Consider the following 17,716-nt stretch of genomic DNA (forward strand, 5'->3'; position numbering starts at 1 on the left):
TTGCTCCCAGAGGAGCTTGGGTTCCTGGAGTTAAGGGTCATCATCCCAGGCCACAAGATAAGGTGACAGGTGCCCCAACAGACTGGGTGGGGAACCAACTTACTCAGTGCTTCCATGTTGACACCTTTGGGGACCATCTGCAGCAGGATTGCAGCCGTCTCCTTGATGAGGGGGAAGGCTGAGGACAAGATGATGATGACCATGACGATCGTCAGGCTTGGGTCGATGTAGCACTGCCAGTTACACGGGTCCTCTTTCTTCAGAGGCAGCACGTAGAAGATGACAGCAGTGACCACCACTACCACTGACCCCAGGGCATCCCCCATCACGTGCAGAAGCACCCCTGCCAGAAGGAAGCAGATCACTGAGCACTGTGCCTGAGAGCGAGGACCCTCCGCCAGCACCTGCACCGCCATGACCCAGCCGAGGGTGCATCTAGCTCTGTGCTATGAGTGATTTCATTTTTGTTTGGGGGGCCATAGCCAGTGATACCATAGCCAGGGATTACTCCTGGTTCCACACTCAGGAATTATTCCTGGCAGACCAGAAAGACCTTTTGGGATGCCAGGGATCAAACCTGAGGCAGCTGTGTGCAAGCCAAGCACTGGACCCACTGTACTATGGGCCCTCTGACTTATTTTTGATGTTTGTTTATTTTTGCAGACAGTGTGGAAGAAGAGGAGTGCTAAACCTGGAACTTTATACTATAGGATAAGCACCTGCCACTGAGCCACACCCCCAGCCCCGCTGGAAACATTTTGATGAGAGCCAGCTTAGGGCTGGAAAGATGGTACAGGAGTTAAGGCAATTGCCTGGCATATGGTTGGTGCTGGTTCAACCCAGCACCACATATGAACCCCCCGGAGCAACACTGGGAGTGTTGCAGCCGTCACACTGTACAGAGATGGTACAGTAGGTAGGGGGCTTGCCTTGGATGCAGCCAACTCAGAGCTTGCCTTGGATGCAGCCAACACAGAGCTTGGAGAGAGTATTATCCCCTGAGCACTGTTGGGTGTGACTCCAAAATTCCCCCACTAAAAGAAAGGGGAACACTTTTGGTTGTCTTCTTTTCCTGGACCCATTTTCCCTCCCGAGGTGTCTTCTCAAGTAACCTCCAATCAAGCTACAGTGCATTTGATTTAAGAAGTTCTCAAGGGGGGCTGGAGCAATAGCACAGTGGGTAGGGTGTTTGCCTTGCACGTGGCCAACCCGGGTTCGATTCCCAGCATCCCATATGGTCCCCTGAGCACCGCCAGGAGTAATTCCTGAGTGCATGAGCCAGGAATTGAGCCTGTGCATTGCCGGGTGTGACCCAAAAAAAGCAAAAAAAAAAAAAAAAAAAGAAGTTCTCAAGGTTGGGACTGCATAAAAAATCCACAAGTTCCATCAAATTAAACTCCTCCTGCAGGGCTGCAGAGATGGTACAGTAGGTAGGGGGCTTGCCTTGGATGCAGCCAACTCAGCACCCCATATGGGCTGAGTCCCACCAGGAGTGGTCCCTGAACTCAGAGCCAGGAGGAAGCCCTGAGCACCACCAGGTGTGGCCAAGAAAACCCAAACCCACCCCAAACCAAACCTTGGATGTCTTGCACTGAGAGAACTGTCTCTAAGGGCCCAGAGTGGACATGCGCCACAGCCAAGCTGAGTGTGGACCTGGCAGTGAGACAGAGGCTGAAATCTGGGGATGCAGTGAATGTCCTGCTGGCAGGAATTTTATTAAAAATCATTCCTTTCACCAAGTCCATACCATCCTTCAGCCACTAAAGGTGGGTCTGCAGACCACCAACCTCAGGGGCTTTGTGGGGGAAATGGGGACTCTCCGGTACCCCTCTCCGCTCTACTGAAGCTCCTGATTCTGCATCTAAACAAGAGCTCCAGGTGCTTCGCCTGCACGCAGGTGACCCCAAAGCACCGACCCAGCAAGCAGTGCTGACTGGGATCAGTTTGTGTCTCCCTGTCTCCCGCTGGCTCACTCAGAGGGATCGATCATACTCCGGGACACTGATCGATTCCCTCCTGTCTGCCATGAAGTGGTCCACTGGTCTCTGTGTATTCTCTGTACTTCTTTTTCCTTTCAGAGACATGTGGGTGTTCTGGAGTACATCACCAAAAATGCTATTTTGTACCCCACTGAATGTCATCACCACATGCCACCCATACCCCCCAAAAATAGAAGTTCTGCAATAAAAAGAATACGCGTATCTCCTTCTGATGCAGTGTTTATTTAAGGCAACAAAACCCTGATTCAATAACTGCAATCAGTAGTCCCTATTCTAGTTCTGGGCCCCCATCTCTGGCCCCCAGTCCCAGCTCAAAAAGAGCGTTTTTTATACACAGTTCCTGTCTCAGGCCACGAAGAAAACGTAATGGGGGGTCTGAGCATCCCAGAGAGAAAATAAAGACAAATGCTCTGATTAGGAGAGTAACATGGTGGGCACCAGCAAGTCAGGGGTTTGATCAGAGGGGACATCAGGAACCACACTTTGGGGGTTCAATCACAGGGGGATGGTTGGGAACCACAATTTTGGTGGGGAGCAAAAGGCAGTTCATTGTGGGACTGGAGCGATAGTACAGTGGGTAGGGTGTTTGCCTTGCACATGGCTGACATGAGTTCGATTCCCAGCATCCCATATGGTCCCCGGAGCACTGCCAGGAGTTATTCCTGAGTGAATGAGCCAGGAGTAACCCCTGTGAATGGTCAGTGTGACCCCCCCCAAAAAAGGCAGTTCATCAAATGTCAAAGTACTATGATGTATACGTGAAACATTATAGAATCCCCTAAGCCAATGGCACTTCACTTTTAAAAAGAAAAATGAAGACCGGATATTATGTAAATACTCTTAACTTCATTTTCACTGCTTTGAGACTAACAGCTATGTCCTAGCTAACATGTAGATTCCGGGTTTTTGTTTTTAAGAATGCAATGGGGGGGCCGGAACGACAGCACAGTGGGTAGGGCATTTGCCTTGCACGCGGCCGACCCGGGTTCGATCCCCGGCATCCCATATGGTCCCCCAAGCACCGCCAGGAGTAATTCCTGAGTGTAAAGCCAGGAGTAACCCCTGAGCATTGCTGGGTTGTGACCCAAAAAGCAAAAAAAAAAAAAAAAGAATGCAATGGGCATTTTGGTTATCTTAAGGACTTCCTGTGGTGGCTACCTTCTCCATTAGACAATTAAGGAAACTGAGGCACAGTGCAGCTTTGTGACTTATCCCAGATCATAAAACAGCATTAAGGAGAGAGGGAAATGTAATGGGCAGTCAGGCTGGAGAAAAATTAAGGTCTCTGTCATATGTATAGCATCCTGGCCAAAGCCATACATAGTACAATGGGTAAATACTGCTTCCCAACCTAGATGTAATCCCCAGCATCCTATGCGGTTCCCCAAGCCCCACCAGGAGCGACCAGAAGTAACCCCTCAGAATCTCTTAATGTGAACCAAAAACAACAAAAACAACCTCCCCACAAAAAAAAAAAACCTTATAGGAGCATTCTGCTCCTATAAGTTCCAAAATTCGAGTTTCCTTTTGCGAGACCTCATAATTGGTGTCTAACATTTACACAAAATACATTTCAAACTTCCCATAAGCCACAGTTAAGCAGGTACTCGGTGTCCACACACTGAAACAAACACTTCATGAAAAAAGCAAAATCTATCATGAGTTATCATGAGTTTCTCTAATATAATTCAATTCCAGTTAACTGGCTAAATGCTAAAAATAATCTGCTAAATTAATTTATGACTCAAATTATTTTTCCATTTTCAAGAAGCTGAAAGCTTCATTTCGCTAATGTCTGGAGATCAAATCCTGCCATGTTCTCCCAGCCCCAATCCAGAGATGAGAGGGGGCCGTCCTGGTGCTCTGGGGAATTCTCCATCAGAAGCAGAATCACATGTGTCTATGCTTGGGGCCCATGAGGCCTGCCAGGTCCAGCAATGCTAATTTTTAATGCCAAATTTAATTTTTTTCTTTACCATTTTTATCAAGATTCCATGAAGTGATGCTACATTCTACCCAGGAGCTTTGCAATAAAATTAGCAAGACCATACAACTTCCCTTACGCTACATCTCCCAAAACAAGGCCACAGAAAATTACTTGAATGCACTCTGGATTGTTATTTATTTCTCTCTACCCCATATATTCCCTCCTTAGTTCTGTATCATACGAATTAGCAATGCGTGCTTGGAAACACTAAAAGACCATGAGAGTGAATTCCTTGAAAACCTACAATATACTTATTTTCATGACTGGTTCTCTCATTCCAACAAAAACAGTGAGTTGCCAAGCTCTTCAGGAAACCTCCCAGTGCGTTTGAACTCGCTCAAATGAATCCACTGAAAACTTTGAACATGTAAGAACTGCTGTCATTCTTTTCTGCTCTAGCCTGTGGGTCTATTTCAAGGACCACTTTGTAGATCAGACACGAGGCTGTCCGACATGAGGCGTTCTCCTGGGTTATTCATTCTCTTTCTATCTCAGACCCATTATAGGCTTAGCCCAAACCATCAAGGGGAAGGGCTGCAAGTAGCTATCAAAACTCTGAGATAGTCCTGGGGGTGATCTGCTGGAGTTCCCCTGATGCGTGGGGAGGGAGAGGAGGGCTCACGGGATTCCCCAGATCACCTTTGCACCCTTATACAGGACTCTGAGCTCGTGAGCTCGTCCTCCACCCCACATGTCTCACCAGAACCCCAGTTTGGGCCTGGAAGTGGAAGGGAAGAACCACCAACCCCACCAGAGAGCACGTTCCAGGCAAAAACATCCAGAAGTGTGGCTTAGCCACCTGGATCTGGCCCACCCACTCTCTTCCCAACTTCTCAAAGCTCTGTTCCGGCAGGTCGTGCTGAGAACCTGCTAGTGATTTCCACGCATGCGCAAAAGCAGCGGTGGCCACTGCCCGGGACAAGCGCACGCAGCGTGCACGGGACAAGCGCACGCAGCGTGCACGGGGCCGAAGCAGAGGCAAGGATCAATCATTAGCAACGAATGTGTGCTTCCGAATCGATGCAGGGATGAAGCAAGAGCCCGGGGTCAGAGTGCGCCCTGCAGCCCTTCCTTTCCAACACAATCCTGACAAGTAAACACAGTGGCAGAGCCCAGCACCAGCCCTTGACATGGTTTTTCGCCCCAACTTCAGATCCCTCCTACCTCGGATATTCAGGGCATCCGACTTTTTCTCCTTTTGCAACGTCTCTTCTGGCTCACTCTGGGTGTTCAGGGAGTCACCTGCATTCAAAGAAGAAACCTTGTGTTGTGTATGAGTTCTACAAACAAAAAGAACCAAAGGACTCAAAAAAAAGTCTGTTCTTCTCTTATTAATACCCCCCTTGCTTCTCTGACAGTACATACACTCGCGCACACCAGAGAGAGAGAGAGAGAGAGAGAGAGAGAGAGAGAGAGAGAGAGCACCCCAGGGATGATGCATTTTGGCCTTGAGATAAAGCTAACGACCCAGTTTTAGACTTCATTCAGAGTTCAAGTTATGACCCAAAAGAGAGATAAGGAAGAATACACACACACACACACACACACACACACACACACACACACACACACACACACCAAAACCCAAAACCTTAACACCAGGAGACCGCAGGATGAGCGTCGGGGTGGGGGTAGGGGAGGGTGGAGTGCAGAAGACAGTCTAGAAAAGCCCAGGGGCCAGCATCCTTGTTAGCTGCATCCTAACAGTATTAGTAATAATAATAACCGGTTTCCAAGGAAACCACATTCCTATGCAGAGCGACTAGGGTGAAAGGAAACAAAATGAAAGAAAAGGAGACCCCAGGGGAGATGCAAGAGAATGGGGGACCATGTGTTAACAGAAGAGAAGGCAAGGAGAATTAGTTGCCCCCTCCCCCCCCCCGCCCGAATTATTTTTTCGAAACCAAAAGTGGGCAAGGAAGAGAAGGAGGACGGGCGCGGGGTCGGAGGGTGAAGCCGAGCGGGGCCGGAGGCTGCATCCGAAAGGCACCTGCTACGTTGGCGAACACCGTCGCCCCCTGCTCGTCCTTCCCGGCGGCGCGCGCCCCCGAGGGGTCCCCGAGCGCGCGGCGCGGGCGGCGGCGGCGGCGCGGGGCGCAGCTGGCGAGGCAGGCGCCGCAGTCCTGGAAGATGAGCAGCCCCAGCACGTTGACCGCCAGCCCCAGCGCGCCCACGATGAGCACCAGCTCGGGGTCGTCGATGCGCTCGGGCCGCACCAGGCGCAGCACGGCCTCCACGAAGATGGTGAAGCAGAGCGCGGCCAGGAACACGGCGTTGCTCAGCGCGCCCACCACCTCGGCGCGCGCGTAGCCGTACGAGGCGCCGCCGCCCCCCGCGGGCCGCCGGGCCACGTAGCCCGCGCCCAGCCCCACGCACAGCGAGATCAGGTCGGACAGCATGTTGAACGAGTCGGACAGCAGCGCGATGGAGTTGCCCACGTAGCCCGACACCAGCTCGGCCACGAAGAAGGCCACGGTGAGCACCAGCATGAAGAGCAGGCGGCACGTCTTGCCCGAGTAGCGCCCCATGTCGCCGCCCGTGGGGACGCGCGTCCCGCACCGCCGCCTCCCCCGTTGGCCCGCGGCTTAGACGGCGCTCGCGCAGCGCCCCCCGCTCGCCCCGCGACCCGACTGCGCCGAACGACCGCCGCGGGCCCGTATCTACCCGCAGGGCCCTGCCCGGCCTCCCGCCGCCCCGGCTCCTCCCGCGCCCCGCGCCCGCGCCTGGCCGCGCGCCAAGGAGGCCGAGGTCGGGCTTTGGGGCCGGATCTGGGGAGCCGCGGAGAGGAGGGGGCGCCCGGACTGCCACGCCCCGCGGCCTCCCTGCGGCAGACGCGGGCTGCGCCCCGGGATCTGAAGCATTCCTCGGAGCCCCGGCGCCCTGACTGTTGACCCCAGAGATAAGAGGCTCCCGCCCGCGGGGCGTGTGCGCGGGGCTGGACGTCGCCGCCGGCGCCTACGTGCCCATGCAGCGGGCCGGGCGCTGTCCCGGGGCCCACCCGCTACCTGGCCGCTGCATCCTGCAGCTCTCGGCCTGCAGGGGGGCACGGGCCTCGGCCCTGCGCGCTTCCCCATGCGGCACCCTTCCTTCCCAGGGCCCCTCTGGAAGCGTCACTGAACATGTGCTTTTTGCAAGTCCCGGGCATGCCTCGCTTTGGGACCGGACATCACTTCAGGGTGCTGGTCCGCAGGGAGGCTTCATGCCCCTGCAGCCTTTTCTGAGGCTGGTGAAATCCTGCGAGGCCGAAGGCGCTTGCTTCCCAGTCCCCTGGTTCGGTTCCCCGCACCTCACAGACGCTTCTGAGCCCACGCTGGAGGGGCATGACCGGTCCCCGCACACACTCAGCACGGAGCCTGCGAACATCACTGCTGTGGCCACAGAACCAGAAGAGTCGGATGGACGGAGTTGGCGGGAAGAAGGGGCTCTGTTCGGTATCAGACATGGGGGTTGCAGAGGAGCCGGGGAAGAGAGGGGATTTTCCAGTTTAGGAAGGACCGCCGAGGATCAACCAGTGAAAGCTGGGTCTGGGATTCTGTTTTTTCCTAGCTGAGGCCTTCCCCCCCTCCACCCCACACACACACCCCAAACACACACAGAGCAAACGGTGAAGTCTGAGGGTCTCTACTCTTCCTTCCCCTAGCGGTGACCAGTCCTGAAAAGCAGAGCGGCCACCAGCCTGAAAGTGACCTGGAAAAGTGTCATGCCCGGAACAGCCCCAGAATTCTGCAGGAGCATGCTCACTGCGGCCCCTTGGCTCACCCGGGGAAATACCACGCAGCCTCCTGGTCACCTGAGCGGCCTGGGTCATGGCCAGCCATCAACAACATGCCCCTAACCAGCGGTACCCTTTACCCTAGAGGAACCTCCAAACCAGGGACCCTGCCAAGCTTTCCAGCCCCACAGCTAGGAGCACCCCGCACCCTGTTGCCTGGCCACCTGGCCCTGTCTAACCCTCCCAACCGAGCCAGGGGATTCTCCGGCCATGCCCAGGTTCCAGCAGGGCAGAGGGGCCTGAGTTTGGGGTTTGCGGAGGCTCCTGACTCTTACTGGCAGTGCTCAAGTATCACTTCAGAGAAACCTGTAACTTCATCTCTCCACATCTATGAACACACTGTTTAAAAGCAGTAAGTGGGCAGGGAGCTTGCCTTGCATGCAGCTGGCTCAGAATTGATCGCTGGCACCACATGTGATCCCCAAGCACCACCAGGAGTGATCCTTGAGCACTGCCAATAAGAGTTAGGAGAAGCGCTGGAGCAATAGCACAGCAGGTAGGGTGTTTGCCTTGCACGCGGCCAACCCGGGTTCGATTCCCAGCATCCACGTATGGTCCCCTGAGCACCGCCAGGAGTAATTCCTGAGTGCAAAGCCAGAAGTAACCCCTATGCTACACCGGGTCTGACCCCCACACCAAAAAAAAAAAAAAAGAGGAGACTGCAGGTCCCAAACTCAGCCCCCTCTGCCCTGCTGGGACCAGGCATGGTTGGGAGGGTTAGACAAGGTGAGGCGACCAGAGAGCAGGCGGCAGCTGGCACCTGGGAAAGCCTCCAAAAGAGTTCACTGCTCATTAAAAAAAAAAAAAAAAAGTGAGTGGAGATGTGTGGGTGTGAGCGAAGAGGCCGGGCCCGCCATCAGGGAAGGGCCAGTGCTGAGGTCCATGTGGCGTCAGGCCCCGTGTCAGCTGCTCCCAGGCCTGGCCACACAGCACGTAGGGAGCAGAAGGACACCTGAGCACAGGTGACATGACTAAGGCGAGGTGAGAGGTCAGAGCAGTGCTGTCCCCATATCCGGCCTGGACCCGTCACAGGCACAGGAAGCCATGCTGTGGGGGTCCCAGTGAGGCCTTCAAAAGTCGCCTTGGAAAGGCAGCTTGTCCCTGCCTGTTGCATGTCTGTGTCCTTCTCAGCAGCAAGAAAACCCCGAGTTCAGCACAAACGTATCACCCGCACCCAGCCAGTAGTCATTCTCCCAGCCTAAGACAGATAAGGATAAGGTCACAATCCCAGGGCTGGGGGGAGGGGGGCACAGGGGTGTGGCTGTGGCTGCCAGGGTCTGTGCACCCCTCAGCCGGCCCTGGCTGCCAGGAGGGCCACGGGGTCACCCGTGTACTTGAGAAAACTGTGCTGGGGCCTGAGCGATAGGACAGTGGAGAGGGCATTTGCCTTGCACGCAGCCAACCCAGGTTTGACCCCCGGCACCGCATATGACCCCCCAAGCACCATCACGACTGATCCCTGAGTACAGAGACAGAAGTAAGCGCTGAGCAGAGGCAAGGGAAGCCCGCCTAAAGAGGCGTATATAAGGGACCTCCAAGTGTCTATACTCCAGAGAGTATAGACGGTATAAAGTGGCCTGTGTGGGGCACGAGGGAGGGTACAGCAGGTGAGGCACTTGCCTATATGCCGTCAACCCAACTTTGAGCTCCAGTGCCACATATGGTCCCCTCCGGTCCCTCAGGACGGGACCCTGGGCACAGAGCCAGGCGCTAACCCTGAGCAGGTGTGGCCCAAGGAACACTGCCTAGTAGCTGGACAGACTCCAAGCCCTGCTCTGCCCCACGCAGGGCTAAGCAGTTTAGAGCCTGAATATGAAGAGCTCTCAGAGACGAGGCCCCCAAACCCAGCAGTTTTAAGTAATTTGCCCCCAAATCATTACATCTATAAGGAAGAGGGTGTAGACTTAATGGCAGAGCTTTCTTTTTTTTTTTTCCTTTTGGGTCACACCTAGCGATGCACAGGGGTTACTCCTGGCTCTGCACTCAGGAATCACTCCTGGCGGTACTCAGGGGACCATATGGGATGCTGGGAATCAACCTGGGTCGGCCGCATGCAAGGCAAACGCCCTACCCGCTGTGCTATTGCTCCAGCCCCAATGGCAGAGCTATCTTCTCTGTCCCACCTCACCCTCCCCTGGGCCGGGCCGGGGCTGTGTAGGGGTATATGCTAGGCCCTGAGTCAGATCCCTGCACCACGGAAACACAACACCTCTAGGTCCTCACTGTCCCTTTCTACACTGCCTTTGTTCTAGACCAATAAAAGGATTCATGATATGGTTGGGGCCACAACCTATGGCTCTGGGGAGCTATTCCGAGCCCTGTGCTCAGGACCCCTGGGGTGCTGGGGCGCAGAGCCAGGGGAAGCGTGCACTCAGCCCCAAGGTGCTGTGTGGTGCTCCATTGTATTCATGCCGTGTGTTTGTCACTGCCAGGGGTCCGACCCAGGCCTTCACAGGAGAAAGGCCAGGAGATCACATATGGTGCCAGGGATCAAACCAGGGTCCCCTGCATGCAAAGCAAGTGTCCTAACCCTTATATTATCTCTCCAGCACCTTGAAGTGATTTTTTTTAACTTGCTTTTTATTGATGCAGACTCAATGTACTCCAGCGAGCAGCTATAATGACATGGAAAGTGCTTTTTCTGCCTTGGTGTTGGTCCCAGACATGAATATGCTGTTGCTTTTTAGAAGTTGAAAGAGCACGGTTTTATTTTTACTTTTTAAAAAATTATTTTGTTTTTATGTTCTTTTTTGGTCTGGGGGCCACACCCCGGTGTGCTCAGGGTTTGCTCCTGTCTCAGCGCTCAGGGATAATTCCTGGTGTTTTCAGGGAACCTATGGGGCATCAGGGCTTGAAGTTGGATCAGCTGCATGCAAGACAAGCCCCCATATGCTGTCCTATCACTCTGCGCCCTTTAACTCTCATTTTAGTTCTTCCTGACAATAGACAATGCTCCCTTCAGGGAAGAAAATGAACCTTTCCTTTGAGACACCATGTCCCTACTTCAAAGAAGTGGGACCCCTTCTCTGTGGCAGCTGCCTGTGGTGGTTATCCTCGGTCAGAGCCACAGAAACTTCCAGACGCACAGAGCATCTTAGAACAAGATGCCGGTCCAGAAGGAAACTTGCAGAAAGAGTAGCAACCTCACTGCTTTGGGTAGCTGAGGGCTTGGCTTTGACACGTGTCTCTGACTCTTGCTGTATAAGGGAGCTTGTGTGACTGGTCATCGGGTGGAGGGAGCGACCAGCTTCTTCAATGCCATCTCTGGGGAGGAAAGTGGAGCCCGGAGAGGAGACGGAGTCAGTGGTGGAACACAAGAAGGCTAAGAGACTTTGGATAAACCGAGTCCTGGTGCTTGCAAGTCTCCGGGGCTCAGGGCAAATGTGCAGAGATCCTAAGGGACTCGGAAGCCACAGAAGGACCAGTGAGAGCCAGGAGCAGTTACACAGCTCTGTGGACATTTGCCATGCTCTGGGCACTGGTCTTGGTTCAGGACGCGGCAGGACACGTCTGGGAGGGAACCCTACTCTCAAGGCACTCCAGCCCAGAGGGGACAGAGGAGATGGAAGGAAGAACAAAAAGCAAAGGGAAGAAAAAGAGAAAGAAGGGGACTCCCTGGTGATGTCCAGGGGCCCCAAGTCTGGACACTGACTGTTCAGAGGGGCAAGGGATGTGGGGGGCGGGGTGGGATCAAACCAGGTTGGCCCATGCCCCTTCACCTCTGCCGTGGCTCCAGTTTTGAGAGGGTTGGTTTGCTTTGGGGTTTCTCCTGGCTCTGACTCAGGGATCACTCAGGGACCATGTGGAGTGCCGGGGATAGAACCCAGGTTGGCACACGCAAGGCACATTCCCTGCCCATTGTTCTACCTCTCCAACCCCCTGAAGGGTTTTTCAGACTGGTTTGCATGCTGAGCTTCAATCCTACTGTGCAAGGAGGGTTCTGGGAAGAGAGACAGAGACAGAGAGAGCAGGAAGGCTGTGATCGTGACTGAGAAGGAGCAGGCTCCTGAAGCTAGGGAAGTGCAGAAAAACATCAGGAATCACACACGTCTAAAAATTCTTAAGGAGGGGATTAGGTTGGGGCCCTGGAACTGAATAAATCCTTGGAGGCGGCAGGGCAGTGCTGGCTGCTAGCAGCAGGGGGCGCCAGGCCCAGGAGCTGGTTCTGGTCTCCAATCAGGTTCTGAGCAGGTGGGCATCAGGATTAAGAGGGACAACTGCAACCAAGGAGAGAAATGGCCCTTCAGAGGGCCTCAGGGTCTGCGCACTGGAAATGTAGGCCGTGGTAAAATGCAACATGACTTCCATTTAAAAGTGAATTTAACACATTGACATCGGTGCTGCAGCTTGTGTTCATCAAGCCACATTCAAGTGTGAGGCGCTGCATCAATGTATTTCTTTTTAAAGACTCTGGCATCGGGGCTGGAGCAATAGCACAGCGGGTAGGGCGTTTGCCTTGCACGCGGCCGACCCGGGTTCGATTCCCAGCATCCTGTATGGTCCCCTGAGCATCGCCAGGGGTGATTCCTGAGTGCAGAGCCAGGAGTAACCCCTGTGCCTTGCCAGGTGTGACCCAAAAAGCAAAAATAAATAAATAAATAAATAAATAAATAAATAAAATTTGTTTAAAAAAAAAAGACTCTGGCATCATTCAGGGCCTGCTATAGGAGCAGGCTTGATGGGTGGCTGGGAAAATTGCAAACAAGGGCCTTGGAAGGTGCAATGGCGGTGGGATTGGTGTTGCAATATTGAATGTAATAAATCACGAACGACTTTACAAAATTAATTAATTAACTAAAAAAAGAAAAGACTGTGGCAGCTGTTGAGACGCAAAGGCCCGGCAGCCCCCAGCCCGTGTCTGCTGGGCATGGCGCAGGGTGTCCGGGCTTCTCCCATGCTCAGAGCTCCGGCAGGCGCCGTGTCTGAGCAGTACAACGAGGGACCTTTCCCAGCACTGGCCTGGGGAGGTCAGCAGGACTGGACCAGTGTCCACCATGCAGGGCCGGAGACCTCCGGCACACAGGGGGCAGTGAGCAGAGCCACCTGTGGACGGGATGGAAGTCGGTGGTTAGGGGCGGTCCCTCCGGCCTCTGCTCTTCCTCCTCTTCCTCCAGGGGACCCCGCGGGGTAAGCCCCACAGCCCTCCCGTCTCTTGCGATGTGAGACGTGGCCTCAGATAAGCCGCACCTCAAAACAGTTCTTGTGGGTGGGGGGAAGAGGCAGAGCAGGAAGCTGGGTTTGGAGGCCGGGATGGGCCCTAGGAGGGTGGGGTCTGAGGAGGGCTCAAGAGAAGACATGTGGGAGGCCCTCGGGTCTGAGGCAGGGGTGGGTTTCACTGGAAAATGCCCTTTGAGGGAGCAAGTTAGAGCACGGAGAGCGGATGAGGATTATTTGGACAGCGGGTGTTTGTGGCTGACCCAGGGAACACTGACTTCATTGCTCGTGCTGCGATGAGAAGGAAGTCTATGGGGGAGAAGGGACAGAAGGCAGACCCAGAGCAATGAGCTAGTGGAAGGAAAGAATGTCTGAGGAGAAGGAGGAGAGAGAGAGGTGAAGCATTAGCAACCCTCTGGGGGATTTCCAGAGATTTCCAGAGAGCAGCCAGGTGGCCAGGTCGGGCCGGGCCTCGCATCACTGTGAGCCCGAGTCTGGCGTGAGCTGCTCTCAGACGCTGGACAGAGCAAACAACAACCTTTAGTGCCAAACTTATGGTTTATTCCCCCAAGGAACCCCTCAGAAATGCAAATCAAGACCACGATGAAATATCAGCTCACACCAGTAAGATTGGTGCACATAATTTTTTTTTTTTTTGCTTTTTGGGTCACACCCAGCGATGCTCAGGGGTTGCTCCTGGCTCTGCACTCAGGAATTACTCCTGGCGGGGCTGAGGGGACAATATGGGATGCTGGGAATTGAACCTGGTCAGACACGTGCAAGGCAAACGCTGTGCTATTGCTCCAGCCCTGGTACACATAAAATTATTTTATTTTATTTTATTTTTTTATTGACTCACCGTGAGAACAGTTACAAAGCTTTCAGGTTTAAGTCTCAGTTGTACAATAATCAAACACCCATCCCTTCACCAGTGCACATGTTCCACCACCAAGAACCCCAGTATACCCCCCTCTCACTCCCCACCTTGCCTGTGTGGCAGATGATTTTCACTTTACTCTCTCTTTAACTTTGATTGCATTTAATTTTCGATAGAAAACCCACTATTAGTATTTGGAATATTCCCCCCAAAATCAGACCTGTTGAAAAGGCATTGTTAGATCATTTGTTTTCTATTGCTGATAGTGAAGAGCCTGTGATGCTGCACAGCCGCAACAGCGGCCACATGGTTTCGGGATGCTCTTCATGAAGGTGTCTGGGGGCTTGAGGTCCCCCAGCCCACAGCTGTAAGGTGTCCTCAGAGAGCTGCTTGGCGACCTCTGCCGTCTGCCAGGGGCCAGCAGCACTTACACCCCAGGCACAGTCAGAGCAGCGGGGCTCACCCCGAAAATGCCAGGAAGTTCTGGTCTCACAAGATCCCAGACGTGCAGTTGGAAAACTTTCACTGAAGCCAAGCAGCCCTGGGCATCTCGGGGTCTGAAGAGTCGCCCAGCGCTAACACATGATCTCCCAGTGTTGTCCGAGGCCATCACACAGGCCCTGGGCACACGTGAAGCAGTAGCACAAAGTCTCCGACAGAAACAGAAGAGTCAGGTCCAGAGCGACATCTCGCCAGGCTGGAGTGTATGCAGGAGGGCCTGGAACCACCAGGAGTGACCAACCCTCAAGAAGGGAACTGAAAGTAACCCCAACAGGCTGCGTGGGACCCCAACAACAACAACAACAAACAGATCAGTCACTGTCACTGTTGTCCTCTTGTTCATCGATTTGGTCGAGAGGGCACCAGTAATGTCTCCATTGTGAGACTTGTTGTTACTGTGTTTGGCATATCGAATACGCCACGGGTAGCTTGCCAGGCTCTGCCATGCGGGCGGGATACTCTCGGTAGCTTGTTGGGCTCTCTGAGAGGGATGGAGGAATTGAACCCAGGTCAGCCGCGTGCAAGGCAAACGCCCTACCTGCTGTGCTATAGCTCCAGTCCAACTGGAACAAATAGATAAGAAAAAGAAATTGGAGGCACCAAGAAAAACCAAATGGCTATCTGAAAACAGAAAAAGTGCAATAATCAGGCCTAATTACATACATGGCTGAGGGGCTTGTTTGCCTTGTCCGTGTCTGACCCGAGTTTGATCCCTGGCACCCAATGCTCTCACCTAAGCCCCACCGGATGCTGGGCACGGAGCCAAGAGTAAGCCCTGAGCTCAGCCAGGTGTGCCCCCACCCACCCCCTAAGAGAGCAATACTCCAAAACAGAGAACTGAAGGAAAACACTGTCATAGGGGTGTCATCACAGCTGGGGGCTACGGTCGAGCCCAGGGAGCGGGGTGAAAGCTGGTATCAAAGCCTGCACCCAAACTTCCCAGAGCCAACATTTGTCCCAAACTGCTTAGGGCCGGGACAGGAACCTCCGTTCTGTCAGGGACTGTTTGGACACCTATCACCTTCTCAAGTCACACCACACAGGCTAATGGGGGCCTCTGTGTCCGCCCCCTCATGCCCAAGGCCTGTATGGCCTTCCAAATGGTCACTGCCCGCCGTGATGCAGGTGGAAACCAAGGCCGTCAAAACCAAGAGATATCGTGAAAACCAGGGATTCTGCCAGGCGCCCAGAAAGAAAAACAAACCACAGCAAACAAAGCCTGTGAATAAATCCTGAGTCTTGGTGCGGGATTTCCTTGACTCTGCGAGGAGGGTTGGGGGTCCCCTGGCAGGACAGTCCAGGCCCAGTGGGACCCAGGACAGGAAGAAGCACTCAGACCTGCTCGCACAGAAAAGCAGTGTGCTGAGGAGCTCGGGGGGCCAGTGGTCCCTCCCGATCTGTCTGTGGCTGGGTCTTTACGAGGATAATCAGGGGCCTGATTTCTGGAGTTAACTAACTCATAAGTCAAATGTGTTTAATTTTCCATTTCAATTTTCCCTTCATAATTTGATAGTAGGAGGGATTTATGTTGTTTAAATTATCTTTTTTTTCTCTGTCCCCACTTATGTTTTTTCTTTTATTCCTTTCTTTTTTCCTACTTGGTTTTAGTTTCGGGGACATACCCAGCTGTGTTCTGGGCTTACTCCTGCTTCTGTGCTCAGGGATAACTCTGGGCCTGGCCTAGGCCCGTATGCAGAGATGGAGACGGAACGCACCATCTGTGTCCAAGAGCAGGTGTTTCCGTACTGCTGCCACTGAGTTTTTAGGATACAGTCATGTCCTCTTGCCAGAGGAGGGGTACAATCAAAGACCCCCTGTGAATGTACAAAACCCATCATACTGGATCCAATACACACTGTATTCTTGTTCTGTGCATGTGAAAACATGAGGATTTCGTTTATAAATGAAATAGTAAGAGATTAACACCAATCACCAATAATAAAATGGAAGAATGGTAATAATGCACTGCCATAAACGTTCTATGAATGTGACCTCTCTCACAAAGCATTTGTTCAGGGTCCGAGAGACAGTTCAAAGGGCTAGAGCACATGCATGGAGGTGGACGCCCGACACATCAAGGTCCCTGACCCCAGCACCCTAGGGATTCAGCATCCCCACAGCACCTCACCTGCCTGAGCGCTGAACAGTCAGGCTCACAGAGCCCTGCTGGTGTTGGCAGGAAGGGACCCGGTCCTTTCGCACAGCTTGGGAGCACCCCCATTCTTTTCCATTATTATTGCACTTTTTCCCCCAATGCTGTTCTTCTTTTAAAAAAATTCCTTATCGGTACATTGAAGACAAGGTCGGCAAAACCCTCCACGATATTGAAGATAAAGGTATCTTCAAACGTGACACGGAACTAAGCAATCTAGTAAAAACAGAGATCAACAAATGGGACTACATTAAACTAAAAAGCTTCTGCACCGCAAGATATACAGTGACCAGAATACAAAGACTATCCACAGAATGGGAAAGGATATTTACACAATACCCATCAGATAAGGGGTTGATATCAATGGTATATAAAGCACTGGTTGAACTCTACAAAAAGAAAACATCCAACCCCATCAAAAAATGGGGCGAAGAAATGAACAGAAACTTTACCAAGGAAGAAATACGAATGGCCAAAAGGCACATGAAAAAGTGCTCTGCATCACTAATCATCAGAGAGATGCAGATCAAAACAACCATGAGATACCACCTCACACCACAGAGACTGGCACACATCCAAAAGAACAAAAGCAACCGCTGTTGGAGAGGATGTGGGGAGAAAGGGACCCTTCTACACTGCTGGTGGGAATGCCGGCTAGTTCAGCCCTTTTGGAAAACAGTATGGACGATTCTCAGAAAACTAGAGGTTGAGCTCCCATTTGACCCAGCAATACCACTGCTGGGAATATATCCCAGAGAGGCAAAAAAGTACAATCGAAACAACATCTGCACATGTATGTTCATCGCAGCACTGTTTACAATAGCCAGAATCTGGAAAAAACCCGAATGCCCCAAAACGGATGACTGGTTGAGGAAACTTTGGTACATCTATACAATGGAATACTATGCAGCTGTTAGAAAAAAGGAAGTCAAGAATTTTGTAGTTAAGTGGATGGGCATGAAAAGTTTCATGCTGAGTGAAATGAGTCAGAAAGAGAGAGACAGACATAGAAAGATTGCACTCATCTATGGTATATAGAATAACAGAGTGGGAGACTAACACCCAAGAACTGTAGAAATAAGTACCAGGAGGTTGACTCCATGGCTTCGAGGCTGGCCTCACGTTCCGGGGAAAGGGCAACTCAGAGAAGCGATCACCAACTACATTGTAGTTGAAGGCCATGTGGGGGAAGGGAGTTGCGGGCTGAATGAGGGCTAGAGACTGAGCACAGAGGCCACTCAACACCTTTATTGCAAACCACAACAGCTAATTA

General features: G+C 52.8%; 1 protein-coding gene across 2 annotated transcripts in view; it reads right to left on the minus strand.

The window, feature by feature from the left end:
• The window catches only part of SLC30A10 (solute carrier family 30 member 10), a 38,939-nt gene that overhangs the window by 8,467 nt on the left and 12,756 nt on the right, over nt 1-17,716 (minus strand). Inside the window, exons 1-3 of one of the 2 annotated variants that reach the window (XM_055144313.1) lie at nt 5,978-6,656; nt 5,152-5,229; nt 104-343 (exon numbers count right to left, since the gene is read on the minus strand). In XM_055144313.1, the coding sequence (XP_055000288.1) occupies nt 104-343; nt 5,152-5,229; nt 5,978-6,515 (856 nt within the window). In that variant the 5' untranslated portion in view covers nt 6,516-6,656. Of the gene's footprint in view, nt 1-103; nt 344-5,151; nt 5,230-5,977; nt 6,657-17,716 lie in introns of those variants that run through there. The other variant, XM_055144314.1, reaches the window with a different exon arrangement.

This window comes from Sorex araneus, chromosome 7, assembly GCF_027595985.1.
Source record: "Sorex araneus isolate mSorAra2 chromosome 7, mSorAra2.pri, whole genome shotgun sequence".
In the NCBI taxonomy this organism is placed as follows: domain Eukaryota; kingdom Metazoa; phylum Chordata; class Mammalia; order Eulipotyphla; family Soricidae; genus Sorex; species Sorex araneus.